We start from the raw sequence: 14,137 nt of genomic DNA, 5'->3' as shown, positions 1-14,137 counted from the left end.
GGGCAACACACTGCGGATGGATGGAGTGTTTCTCTTTTTTTCTCTCCCTCCATATGGATGACCAGCTCTGCGGGGACTGACCCGTTTCTCGAAGAGACTGCTTGGCTGGACTGAGGCTATACGGGTGACAGGAAGCCACAGTGCGTACACCATATTGAGGATGTCAGCTCGTTTAACACGTCAGCGCTCAGCAGACTGATCAATGTTCGCCAGTCAGCATCAACAGGTGTCTACATTCAGCCAGTCCCACAGACGGCAGGGTCACTTCAAATGGGCACTACAGCTGTTGCACTGAATGCATAAATGCGGGAAATGCAGACACACTGACTTTAAAATAATGCACTTTTTTTATAATGTGTATAAGTTCTGCAACAGCCTACGATTAGAATCACAACATCGTCAAATGCACTCTGTAGAGCATAAATAAAAGAATGCATAATCTAAGCTTCTGCACTTTAATGTGAATAGAATTTGCATGATTTCAACCAATCCCCTCACAAACTATTAACTTGTCCTGTTTTGATATAACATTATTACACGTTTTTGTGCGGGGGCTTTCACAGATAATATGAAAGTAGTTTTTAATATTTATATCTAGAGGGACTTCACCTTTTAGCAAACTAGGGAGTGTAATGCGCTTTAAAGTTATTGAATGCATTAATAAACGAAGGCCTTCCGAAAAGAGAATAGAGACGATAAAACTGGAAACACTCAATTTATTTTTTGTGGCTTTAAAATATCTACAAATTATCAGTAAATGTTTTAACTTCATAAAGCCGCCGCGTCACAAGTCATTGGTGACACTTGGTGGGATCAGATCTAAATTCTTCAGTTTAATCCCTGGTTTTATTTCTAATGTTTCTCAGCACCCGAATGACAAACTCCAGCTTAAGAAGCGTGCACAGGCCTTCAGCTTCTTGAGGCCATAAATAAAGACGGGCTGGGCTTCTTTTCTGTCCACACTTTGCGTCAGCGGCTCGCCAGACTGCGCGTCCCAGGACACTTCAGTAAGAAACACGGACAAAGCCAAAGTGCTGCATGAATACATACTTTCGGAGGGGTGAGCCAGGGTCCGTGTAGGTCACGAGGGGTGAAGCCAGTGAGGCAATGGCGGCCTCTGTCCGTGTGAATCGGAAAGACGACTGGGGGCTTATTACCGGCCTGGGGAGAAGTGTAACTTGTTGGGAGTGAGTGGCCAGAGCCCCTGCGACATCTCCAGCCGAGAACAGTCCGAGGCATTGTCTTACCTAATTATGGCGGATGGACTTCTTTTTGTTTCCCATTCGGCATGCCTGTCTGATTCTCTTTTTGCCCGGCCGCTAGCTCCGACAACGTTGAAGTGTGCTAATTAGAAAAGAAATGGTCCTAGTAATTATGTCAACTCTTATTAACGGCGATGACAATGAGCAATATTATTTTTACGCAATGTTTTGTGTAGGAGACCCTGCTTCCAATGCTCATTAAAAAGAAAACATGCCCCGATAGCCGAGAAAGTACTCCCACGTCGGAGCTCCTTACATGTCCACAGCAGAGAGGTGCTGCACTCTGTGGAGTGGCAGAGGCATGAAGTTATTGCCCTAATTAAAAGTTGTACAGTCTCTAAAAACTTTTGCATCACTACAGTTGGCTCCTTTGGCTGCAAACCTAATCAATTCACAGGAGACTTAAATTCTTAAAAAAAACAAAAAACAACTAAAGATCTTTTCATTTTAATAGTTTATTAAATAATTTCACAAATTGAAAAAAAAGTTTTATGTTCAAAAGTATGAATAATTAGGGAACATTTAATCAAGGTAGATCTACAAGTCAGAGAGAAATCCAGAGAAAAGCAACAACTTTCAAAAAAAAAGAAAAAGATTATTTAGAGAACAGCAGTTGTACAGAGGAGTCTGATGAGAAGACATCAGCGATGTTAGTGAGCATTTTGCTCTATTTAATCAGAATGCAGTCCTTGAACTTGACTGTGAATGTCTGAACATGTTCATAGCGTACTGGTGAATGCAACAACTGCAATCACTGTGAAATCCAAACAAAAAGATAAATCACTTCTTGGGCTTCTCCAAGATGTTTAGGAACTTTCCTCTGGTCATTTCTCTGGCTGGAAAACAAGAAAACACATATTTTAGATAAACTACAGCACAGTGTCAGAGACCTTTCAACAGTCTTCTTAGTAAGTTGTTAAAATCAGAAACAAATCAGTCTTGTGCAACACTTGGTTACAGCTCTAACAACTTCAGAAAAGCTTGTTAGTAATGCACAGCATGTATTTAATATCTCCAGTGTCACATCGGGAGGCAATTTATACAAACATCTGTTCATCCAGGACATGAAAATCAACATAAAATTGAGACGTAACTACCAAAGAGTCTTGTGATTACAAAATTGTTGGCTCGCTGTAGTGAGGTACAGGTACTTAGACCTATGCATGTATAAAAGTATTCATGTGTATGTGATTTAAGAAGCAAAAATGATTACAGGTTATGAACAGTGACAGACACTAACAGAAACATAATACTCATTCAAGTATTAAGATGAATAACTGAGTGAGTGAAGGCTTCATTGTTAGGGTTGCGCAATGAACTTAGTAGTTGCCAGCCAGAGGTCCCATTGATAAATGTACGGGGCTGTGACAGGTCATCCTCCCCAAGAAATATTACATTATTCAGACAAGATGCACACTGTCCTAAAAAACTACGAGTTGCTAGTTTAGTTAAAACTCTGGATACAACCGTTTTAAATCTGTTGGTTTTCTTCCCTTTTTTCTTATAATTTAACTCTGTGGAAGCTGATGCTTCAGATGAGAAGAAATTTAAACATAATACACGGTGAGTGCAGCAGCCTCACTTGCTATTAAAATGTTATGTTATTAAGGGGAGGCCAATCAGAAAGAAGGGGAGAATTGAGGAAAGAAGAGAAGAGCCCAGTAAGGAGGATTATTTTCAACTCTGAAAATAGAATAAAATGTGAAAATTAAAAAAAAAAAAAGAGGTGGAAAAGAGCATAATAGATCCTTCTATATTGTATCTACAGGAGATGAGTCTTCATACCGTTTAGATTTTCCATTATAACAGAGTGTAAGCTATTTAATTTGAAATGTGTATAATGAACTGCAATTTTATCACATCCACACACTAATAAAAGACCAACCCTACCAACACAGTCGCTTACTGTCACTATAGCACCAGATAAAGAAATGTATTCAAGTGGGATTCAGTGAACAAGGTTTTGCCAGCATCTTGGCACCGAGTCTTGAAACATAATCGTCCCTGCTGAAGATCCTTTATTAAAATGGCTTTCTCTGGGAGACCAATCATTGCTGAGGCTTTTCTATCAAAGACAAACCCGAGTGTCAATATAGAGACTACAGACAGTTTCCTGAAGCATCATCATAAACCCCAGAGGCACCTTGGTACAGTAATTACTCTACTCGAGATAAGAAGACGATCAGCCTCTCTGCTTCAACTACAGATTTTAAAAAGCACAAAGCTTAGATCGCCTTCTTTACTGTTACAAATGTTGTACATCAGACAAATAAATGATGACAGAGCAGCAGACAGCACTTATTTTAAATGGGCTTTAAGCACAAAGTCGCCCACCTTCATAACGCCTGTTTGGTGTCTGCGTGTGCTGGTGCAGAGGGGCCCCGCCTCCTCTGCCCAATGTGGCTAATGAAAAAGCCAGGGCAGTTAGTAATTTAGATGAGTTGCCCAGGGTGGAATGATAATGGTGCATCTGGGCGTGGGGGCCATGTCACCTTGAGGTGTCCATCATTAGGTTGAAGATGATGCTAACTGGAATGGGATGGGTTCATTTTCCAATTTTCCATCTCTTCAAATCACCCTAAACGGAGTCATCAACGGACCTCTGGCCACGCATAGGATTCTTTAGATTGAAGTGAAGCCATCAAAATTAGGCAAGGGAAAGCAATTACACTGGGATGACCCTTAAACTGGCAGAAAGATGGTGTCACTATTACTTGAAGCAGCATCAGAAGGAACGGTAAAAGGGCAGCAGTTAATATTTGCATTTTTAACATGAAATGCTTCTCTCCTTCTTATTATCAATTTCTCCAACCCGTGACGAGCTCAACCTGTAAAACAGATCAAAGATAGCAGTGCCTCTCCTGAGATTACGCGCCCTGCTGAATGTCTCATTAATTACGGTTCACTTCAGCCTCCCCTTTCTCAGATAGAAACTCAAATATCTAACATCATAACATTAAAGATATTAAATTAAAGTTATGAAATAGTAATGTGGGATTTATTTTCATAAAACGAGAAGTGCTGGCAGCGTGCGGGGCTCTGTGTGTTAGTGATAAAGTTTTAAAAAAATGCAAAGCGAGAACAAACTGTAACTAAATATACTGTCACTGTCTGCAGACAGACCACAGGCTCTGTCCAGCTGAAACTGAAAGTACCTTAACCTAAAAGATAACAAAAGCCAGTATGATGTTTGAAAAAAGTTAACAAAATCTGAGAATATCCACAAAAACTGTCTGTATTTTTTCTCTTTTTATTTCTCTGTCGTTTTTTCTCTTATTTTTGGTTCCAAACAGCTTAACACTCCTCATATGTTTTAACAATGCAGTAGCCCAAGCAGTTTCATAAAAATCCTCTATTAAAACAAGTTCTAAAAGTATGTTTAAGACTTTAGTTGAAGCCTTTTGCATCTGCAGTATAAAACAAGAGAGCTACTACTACTATTGCTATTATTTTAAAGGATTTGGCTCTTTTGCATGAGCAATGTTACTCTGCAATTCCACTGAAAATTTACAGCACTGTTACAGCTGCAGTCTCCAGCATGCTTCTGTAATATACTCATGTACAGAATTTTTATAAATGCTCAGAGATATGACAGCTACAATGTACAGAAAAAACAGCAACGTAGTAGAGTCTATGGCCTTAAATGTGGTGCAGCATTCTGCTGTTCATGCAACAGGGATGATAAAAATTATGCCCATTTGTGGAGTGATAATATATTCAAGTAAAGTACAAAATCTCTCAGTCACACAGTTCAATTCAATTCTATTTTTTAGCGCCAACATACAACAAGAGTGACCTGAAACGACTTTATATTGTTTGGTAATGACATTACAATATTAGAGAGTAAACTCCAACAATCAGATATAAGCGAGCACTTGGTGACAGTGAGAAGGAAGAACTCCCTTTTAACAGGAAGAGACCTCCATCAGAACAAGGTTCAGGTCAGAGCAGCCAGATGCCATGACTGGTTGGGGTTTGAGGGGAAAGACAAGACAAAAACTATTGCAAGGGAAGATATATGTTAACAGCTGTCTGCAGTGGTTATCTAGTTAGTGCACAATAATCACACTTTTTATTGCAGGACTGAGTAGACTAGACATAAATAAAATTTTGAAGACAGCCTTTGTCTTCTCCCATTCAGACTGCATTTGCACGTCAATGGCTGTATCCCAATTCAGGGTCTGCAGCCTTAAAGGCCGCATTTTAAGGCCAATTATGTCACAGCGACGCGACGAAGGCTGTCCCAATTCAAGGGCTGCTCGAAATGCAGCCCTTGAATGCGCCCTTCATTTCCCTGAATTTTAAGGACGTGGCGGTGTAGACTTCGTGACCCAACGTATCCCAGAATGCATAGTGCGGCGGTGGGTGTGGATAATTTTGCCGGAAAAAAACGGCGGATGAGGGGCGGCCGAAGAGTAAACTTTAAGTAAGTACTGAATATTATGTCACTTGTTTATGTGCAAATGTTTAATAAAAAAGAACATTAAAACATTACTGTTGGCCACATGTCGGCAAAGTTATGTGACATTAGTGACGTTTGTACTAACTTGGTTTTAAAGCCTTTACTTTAAAATATGCGTTCAATAGCTGAGCTTAATCTTACAGAGATTGATCAAAGCTCATGTAGAAACAAACAAATGAACAAAAGATTGTCTCCTTCATTTCTGTCAAACACAGCTGTATGACACGTTTCCAGCTGTTAGTATCATGGTTGCTAGGCAACCTGGGCAGCGCAACGGAGGCTAGAGCGTCCCATTTCACAAGCCTCGCACTTCCGGCCTTAGCGGTCTTTGAGTACGCGGCCCTTGTGGGCCGTTAAGGCTGCGTACTTTAAGGCTGCAGACCCTGAATTGGGATACAGCCATTGTTTTCTACTTCGTATCCATGTTCTCTTTTCCCTGTAATTTTGGATTTGAGCCCAGCATCCATGTTTACAAAGTATAGACGGACCAAAGTGGTACCCTCACAACCCAAAAATCACACATAGATTGTCGTATACTGTAAACACACTCAGACGAAATTATGTATCTCAGATAAAATGTAACAATAAGTGGTTGATCTTAATTACAATGTTTATTTTGCTGGATCTGTCTTTTCGAGATTTTCTATGACTGATCAAGAGACTCCAATAGCTGTTCATTTTTGGAAAATAAACAAAAGAGCCTTACTACAGAAAACCTGACAAGTGCACACTCACTCAAAAGCTTGCTGACCAACGCACACAAACACATACACACAGGCTTTGTCATACACCCGAAGAGATCAGATCAATACTGATTAGGGAGACTTAGAGATTTGTTTAGTTGATTAGAAAGGTCAATCACTAATTTTGCACTAAGTTAATCAGCATCTTGTTACGACTACCATCCATACTAAATGGCACCTTATGGATTCTGCAGGCCATCGCCTTGTCCTGTTGATTTGTTACCATCTAATTATCATTTAGCCCTAATGGCCACAGATTCCATCATCATATGTTATGGTAGGTTATCAAACACAGCCACAACATACAGTATATGTCAATTTTACCTAAATTAAACATTCCCCATGGCTTGATTTGCAAATTTAAAAAAAAAGAAAAGAAGAAATTGTACCTTATCAGCCCCATACCCTCTGGATGTGGATTTTGGCTCTGATTTGGTCCACTGAAACAATGGAGATTAACCTATATCTGCAAGCGGCTAAGTATGCCAGGAAATATGCCCTCTGAAGTATCAGAGCCTGCACTGCTGCAACCCAAATGTTGCTGCAATTTTCTGCTCCACACTGGTAAATCATCCTCACTTGCCAAATCCCATGTGGATGAAAGGAAAATGCAGAGGAAGCGCAGTGGTGTAACATCTCACTTTCCTCTCATTTACAACAAGTGATCTGCGTGCCATTGTAACAGCCCCCCTCCTACCAATCCCCGGTGTATAAAATGAGAGTAATCATCACTTTGCCCAACCCAAATCCCCCCCCCTACCACCCAAATGACATGCTCCCAGTGAGCTCCCGGATGCCTGTTAGAAGCCAGGACCGATGACCACCTGGGTTAACTGAAGTCGCAGACCCCAAGTGTGACGGACCCGATTCACTTTCATTAAGCGTTAAGAGGACTTATCTGACCCTCAATGACCATCGCTGAGAGGTGCTCAGCTATTACGGGGTGTAAGCTTTATTTAATGGATTTAACATCCACTTTCACTGCCCTTGTCCCCAGGGATGAGGGAGACACAGAGGAAATGACACACACAAACACTCAAGCATGGAAGGACTTGGAGGCACACATATTCATCCAACGCACCCGCCTTGCTACACATACACCTGACGCTCATGTTTGTGTTCAAAATTCAATTACCCACTTATTGATACTTCACAGGGATATTTAAGATGCAGACACGAGCTGTGATTTCCCAGGGGAGCCACTGGTTCCTCTTTATGTCCCAACCGAGAGAGGCCCACCCCTCCTCCTCCTCCACCTCCAATGCATTTTCGCCTGGCTGACACACACACACATCCACACACCAAAACAAACACATCTGCACCTCCCAACCCCTGCCCCAGCCTATGCCTGTTCAAGAGGTGTCCTTATTAATAGGCAATCAGTCAAAAATCATTCATTAAAAAGCCTAAAAGGTTTTACACCCGCACTATGATTAGCTGGGAAAGAAAATCCAATGAATTCCTAATGCCTTTATGGAAATGAGGTGTCATTTCCGATCTGCTCAGGGAGGCAGCAGCAGGCAGGCAGGACTGAGGAGCAGTGAGTATGTGTGTTTGTGTGTTAGCTCTGCCTCTCTCACACAGCCCCAACACTGATTCTTGTATAAGATATGACGAAGCTCTGTCAGATACAGCTGCAACATGCTTACCATGGAAGGAGATGCTCATGTCAGCCTTTTGCAATATGTCTGTTGAACTACTTAAGAGTTTTCAAGATGATGAATGATGACGTGTATAATTATTAGTACTAGTTACGAAATAAAACCCATCCATATTTTAGCAATGCCTGTGCGGGAGCCAATTTCAGAAAGCTAATAACAGAAAGCCTACAGGTACTAAGTGTTTAAGATGATTAAGAAGGTAAGAATTGAACCATCCTAGATGCTTATTTTACTTTCAGCACACATGAGGTGCCACTGTGAATGAGATGCACCACAACGCTGCCATTCATTCTAACTATGAGACCAAAGAAAAGCAGGGGACAGGTAAAAAGGCTAGCACAGGGAACTAGCAGAGGTTAGGAGGAGGAGGAAGAGTGGTAGCGGTGGTGGGGAGGTATCCTCTGTTCCTCATTCAGCTGTTGTCAGCTGAGGTACTTCATAACCACCCGCCCTGCGGTCAGCCCGCCCTGATGGATTGATGGAGGCACATTAGCACTAGTGGGGCCCAGCGAATGCAATCATATTCAGCAGCGGCATGCTTCTAATAGGCCAGAGATTGATCCTAAGGGTGTGGAGGAGGTGGTGGTGGATGAAGCCCCATTAGGAGCTGTCAAAGCAGGGTGACCTTCAGTCTCACCTTCACACAAGAAGATGCAACAGAGTTGGCCGGGGTATGTGCTGGGTGGCATCATGGCAGGAGAGAGGTAACGCAGGGTGCAACAGAAGCCACGACATATGATTGCACACCCAGAAGGCAACGAGTCGTGTCGTTTTTCTTTTTTTGGAATTGAATTATAAGTGATATTTTTCCTTACAATTTTTATAACAATGTGGAGATGACAAAATTATTTTGATTAGTTCTAGCGCCTGGCAAAATTTTGAGGGAGGAAAATATAGTTAGGGTTAGGGTTAACTTTAAAACTTTAAAAGGGTGCATGTTCTGAATATATTATAGTAACCACTGCTGAGAAACATCTGATGTCACTGTTATAAGTTCATGGAAACACTCAACAACCACAACAACAACAAATTTTCTGTTGTTCTGTGTAATATGAATCTTCAATAACAACAACTAATGACACCTTCTAGGGAAGACATGTTAAACGGCAGTCAGTTGAGGCCACAAGTGTGAGAGTGCAAAATCCCACCAGCTCCAGCAGCCGTGTTACCAGTCGTCTCAGTAGCTGAGGCCCTTCAGTGCATCCCAAAGGAACACTCAGCTTTCAATTACCTCCAATAACAGCACTTATCAGAGTCCTCAGCTTTCCCTAGAGACCACAGGCTTGATGCCCACGCTCAGTGGCCCACGACAGGGGTATTCATCATGGGGCGGAGTAACAGATGGGGCCTGAGGAATAGGCACGCGCCAAACCCTCTGGGACTAACTGGGCCAGCATCACACAGCCCTTTTTTTGGGTTGCTTGTGGGAGGAGGCTGTGTCCTTATCCCCCTCATATCCATGTTACATACATATGTACAAATATTAGAAAAAGCAAAAACCTACACTAATTCTGCTTAAGCGCATTCTAGGAAAAGGGAAATTTCTGGTTCAAATCTCCTTTCTCACTGCAGTATGGTGGGTGGGTTTTCACTACTTGATTGTGCTCTGCCATTAACCAGCTCCAACTTTAATGGTCCACATGTTGAAGGGGGGAGGGCAGTAAATCCTGTCCTCTGCCCTCGCTCTGCCATGCCTCTGCGGAGTATGTTTACGGGTACTGAAGAGTGCACAAACATGATGAAAAAGTAGCTGAGATTTACAAGGCCTCCCCTGACAGCCCGGAAAAGGAGAAAATTAAACCAGAGAGCATTAAACAGGCACCGATTACAGGGCTGCTCTGACACCAATAATAACCGTCATTGCGTCCCGTCATCCCGGGGTACATGACATGATTGCAAAGCCTGCAGTCCTGCACCTATGACAGCTAACATCTTTATACCAGCCAGATTACATGCTTCTCCTGGTTTAGGCAAAGGCTGGGAGATCAGACATTTTTCAACTAAATAGATTTTAAAGTTATGGCTTATGCAACTAAAGCACAGGCACCCTGTTAATATTTATGTACCGACAGACATTTGTAGATCAGAGCATTGTAGCAAATCTTTGCCATTAAAATCACTCAACCATCTAAAAATCTCACATTGTTAGACAGTTGAACATGTGCTGCTTTCAAATTTTTATCAAAGCCTATCCATATTATTTTTTGCATTATTTGGCTCAGATTGTCTTTATTGACTCTTACAAAGTACTGCACTTCTAGTGTAATTGAGCCAAAATCTGACCATTTGGCCCTTAGGTGGTAATTTAATTGAGTTAGCAAACTTTCCATGTATATTTGTAAACATAAAAAAATGCTAAGGTTGTATTGCCATGACAGGGGTATAATCACAGTTTTTCACCACTTGCATGCTTCTAAACTGGAAAAATTAAAACCGATTTTTCTCTTCGGGAAATATGAGCACTTAGCTACATCTCTCTAATCCACACTCCACAAGGATTATGACAATGGTGGCACTGGGGGAATGGATTAAAAATAGATTTTGCATCCATCAAATGCTTAGGCATTTGTCTCCTCTGGGCATACTTTTCTTTCTTACCATTCAAGTTTACCAATATTACCCTAAATACGGTATTTAAGGCGTTGAGGTCAACATGCTTGCTGTTAGACACAAGCTTTGGGAGTTGAAGTTACATTTTCATTTTTTTTTCTGTCTTTGGACAAAAGCATACAGGCCCACGTGAACTTAAATCTATTAGGATTTCTCAGTGTTATGATTCTTAAAGATGCTGGGAAGTTACTTCTTCCAGACAGAGAAGCAAAACCCAAGAGAGGCCTATGAGCACCATCTAGTGGTAACATGTGACCACATCCTTTTCGCACTCTCAGTGATTTTAAAGGTATAAAGGCTGGATTATCTGTACACTGGCATGTGTGTGCTGTTTGTGTACTTACACTCCTCTAAGCCCAGTTGGTATGCTAGATTCTGAAGTCCTTTGACCTTCTCCATCAGGTTGGCTGTGGTCAGGCTACCCAGCTCTACAGAAGGATAACAAGACCCATAATAAAAGCGCTAACCTAACTTCAGCAAAATGTTAACCATTTTGACAGGATTATATATTAAGTCTGCCTCTGTCCACCAGTCTTTCTGTTTAACACCAACTGTAACAAGTAAATTGAAAAATCTGTCTGGAAAAAAACCCCATAATTTTAGCTATTTGGACCAACCTTTCAACATTTCAATATCCTCACTCTCCAGATCTGACATCCATTTTGGAGGTGAATTGCAGATGGGCTGTGATAAAGAGTTACAGATCACACATCATGAAGTGTGACAAGCCTATTTATGTTTCTAATGTGTAACTCAAACTCAGCCATATTAAATCTAACTCACAGTTTTACAAGATGCAGCAAATTCTGCGACTCCAGGCACTGTATGAGAGATCAGAGAATAATAAAGTTTATGCATAATAAAAGCTACGGTAACCAGTCACATAGGAGCAGGAGATAAACTTACACTGCTCTGGCCACAAGTCTGGTGACGCTCTATCCAACTTCTCAAAACTCAGCAATGACGACTCAAAATCATCACCTATCAAGACAAAGAAAACAAATTAGAGCCAGTAGATTTATGTTCCTACTGTAACCACGAGGGACGAACTGTGGGCGACGAATACAAGAATGACATTGTGGGTGCAAGTGGCAAAATGATGCTTCAGCGTTTTCTTAGAGCTAATATTCCTCTGCATCAGAAGGAGCCACCTCAGGCATCTGACGAGCTAGGCACTAAATAGATGGATGGATTTTTACAGAGTAAAAACATCTTTATATATATATATATAAAATAAAAACCCTGGGTATCTTTCACCCAGTGACAGTTGTGATAGGGTCCATTCTCCCTGCAACACTGAATAATCCTGAATAAGTGGTTTTTAGATACTTGTTAAACTGTAGCCAGCAGGGTTTAAGTGTCTCTGTTATGAGGAGGGAATTTTGTCAGCATGATTCGGGTTCACTTGTTCAGAAAAACATGGGTCTCCTAAAATCAATACATAGCTGTGTTTAATTATCACCTTTATCATATAATTAAAAACAATTCTATTTTGATTATAGAATAACAATGGTCCCATCTATATCAGATTCTATGGTACTCACAGTCACTAAACCTTATTTTGGACTGATAAGTCACAAGACGCTCCATTAAAAAAATAACAGATAAAGATCTATGTTTAGCAAGAATGGTGTTTCAGTGAAATTACAGGGATGTAATAGCCTTAAGAATTAACATAGAATTAAGTTGTCTACGGTATGTATACTTACAGCATGTCACAATTATATAAAAAGTGGAAAATGCTGGGCTGTTTACCAGCTTTCCAACAATGTATTTCACAAACTTTCACAAACACTGATTGACTGTGCGCCATTATCTGCTCAGCAGTAACATGACCTGCACACAGTAGTGACAATACAGGCAGAAAATTGGGTCAGAGCCAATCTGTTGGGCAAATTGTGTGATAACACCTTATTTTAACAGCCTTGGGCATCTTCTTCCATGTTTAATGTCATGTACAGTACAGTGCAAAAGTCTTGAGCCACCCATCATTTCTTTGCATTTTCCTTCCACTGAGCCAGACTTTGACCAGTGTTGGCTAGTAGTTTTCCAGATTTAGTGAAGATATTTCAAAGTTTTTCTTTGGCCATTTGTTACTTTCCCCCCCTATTTTCCACCTTATGATTAATAGCTGACCATTTTCAGAGGATTGTTTGTCAAACCACTTAACACTGATTTATGAATTCATTCAAGCATACAAAAGCACTTAACTCAAGAGGTATTTGTTACTAGCAGCCAATTGCAAAACATAATTTTCTCTAATTTCTTCAGTTGAATCTACAAAGAAATGACAAATATAACACGGACTGAAAATATAAAATAGCATTTCGCACATCAAGGAACCCAAAGAGCTATTACCCCCAAACCTGGCATATTTACAGAATGCAATGTGCATTTGAGGAAAATGTCAAAGTATGTCAAATTACACAAAGACTAGATTGGATGGATTGCAATGTTAAATTTTGGGTCAAATTACTCTCAATTTGTATGGATGAAATCATGAGAGAGGTACAACAGTGAGTGTCTACAGTCCTCTGTAAAACACACGGTGCTTTACTGTTAAACATACAAGATGATCAATTTCAAGTACACAGCTTCCAGTAATAAGAATAACGAGATGTACAACACAGAAAAAAAACGTTGGGAAAAAAAAGAAGAAGAAAGCAATACAACCAAAACAAAAACACTACACTTGTTATGAAACTGGTCTAAGGAGGGATGATTTAACCTGTTAGTAGTACAGCAGTAACTAACAGCTAATATTTTAGCTAGCAGGATGCACAGCTTCAGCTCTGTGAGTCAGACTACACGAAAGAATTCAAGCTTGCTACCCGCTCTTCTTCCCCATTTACTGGACCGAACACCGGGGCTAGTGAGGGCTTTAGCCAACGGAAAAACATGTCCAAACAGCAAAAATACGGCACTAACATGCGTATTCTGTCGTCTGTGGGTCTTCAAATAAAACAGGATTATAGTTCTTAACGGTTTAATGTGCTTAAAGATATCAATTTTACATTTTATACACAGCGTCGCAGGGTAAAGAATTAGAATTTACCTCCATTTGGAGACGCCATCTTCACAATAATCACGTGATAAACGACAGCCAATGGCAGCGGCAGCAGCAGCTCTGACAGTTGACGAGTGTATGTGGTGTACTTCAGAAACACGCCACCAGGCGGCCCGCCGGTTTATTGTTATATCCAGCATTAAGTTCAAGTCAGAAAAAAATACAACGAACATTAAGTAACTGACGGTTATATTTGGGTCGGGGTGACTTCGGTTCCTACATTTAAACTAACAATATAACTTTGGGAGCACAGGAATATGTTTATACACCTGCAACCAAAGCAATGTATTATATTATATGTAATTATTTTCAAGGGGGACCAATATCAAGCT

At 40.7% G+C, this 14,137-nt stretch overlaps 1 protein-coding gene across 1 annotated transcript; it reads right to left on the bottom strand.

Annotated features, from left to right (window-relative positions):
• Nucleotides 1-1,699: 1,699 nt before the first annotated feature.
• On the bottom strand, nt 1,700-13,897 carry lin52 (lin-52 DREAM MuvB core complex component). Its single transcript, XM_005916854.1, has 6 exons — nt 13,794-13,897; nt 11,645-11,719; nt 11,522-11,559; nt 11,356-11,422; nt 11,083-11,166; nt 1,700-2,098 (listed from the first exon to the last, which is right to left on the bottom strand). Exons 1-6 carry the CDS (start codon nt 13,810-13,812, stop codon nt 2,043-2,045), a joined length of 339 nt encoding a protein of 112 aa, XP_005916916.1. The 5' UTR covers nt 13,813-13,897; the 3' UTR covers nt 1,700-2,042.
• Nucleotides 13,898-14,137: the final 240 nt, after the last annotated feature.

Source organism: Haplochromis burtoni, unplaced genomic scaffold (genome assembly GCF_018398535.1).
Source record: "Haplochromis burtoni strain Fernald_Lab_line unplaced genomic scaffold, NCSU_Asbu1 Contig_16, whole genome shotgun sequence".
In the NCBI taxonomy this organism is placed as follows: Eukaryota; Metazoa; Chordata; class Actinopteri; order Cichliformes; family Cichlidae; genus Haplochromis; species Haplochromis burtoni.
The sequence above is the reverse complement of the archived record's forward strand: the minus strand, read 5'-3'. Positions and strand labels throughout refer to the sequence as shown.

What these genes read in the sequence shown, in the direction of transcription:
- lin52 (XM_005916854.1), bottom strand. An exon ending in AGACTTGTGGCCAGAGCAGT is followed by an intron (nt 11,560 to 11,644) that starts GTAAGTTTATCT and finishes TCTCTCATACAG; the next exon opens with TGCCTGGAGTCGCAGAATTT. An exon ending in TTGCTGCATCTTGTAAAACT is followed by an intron (nt 11,423 to 11,521) that starts GTGAGTTAGATT and finishes TCTTTATCACAG; the next exon opens with CCCATCTGCAATTCACCTCC.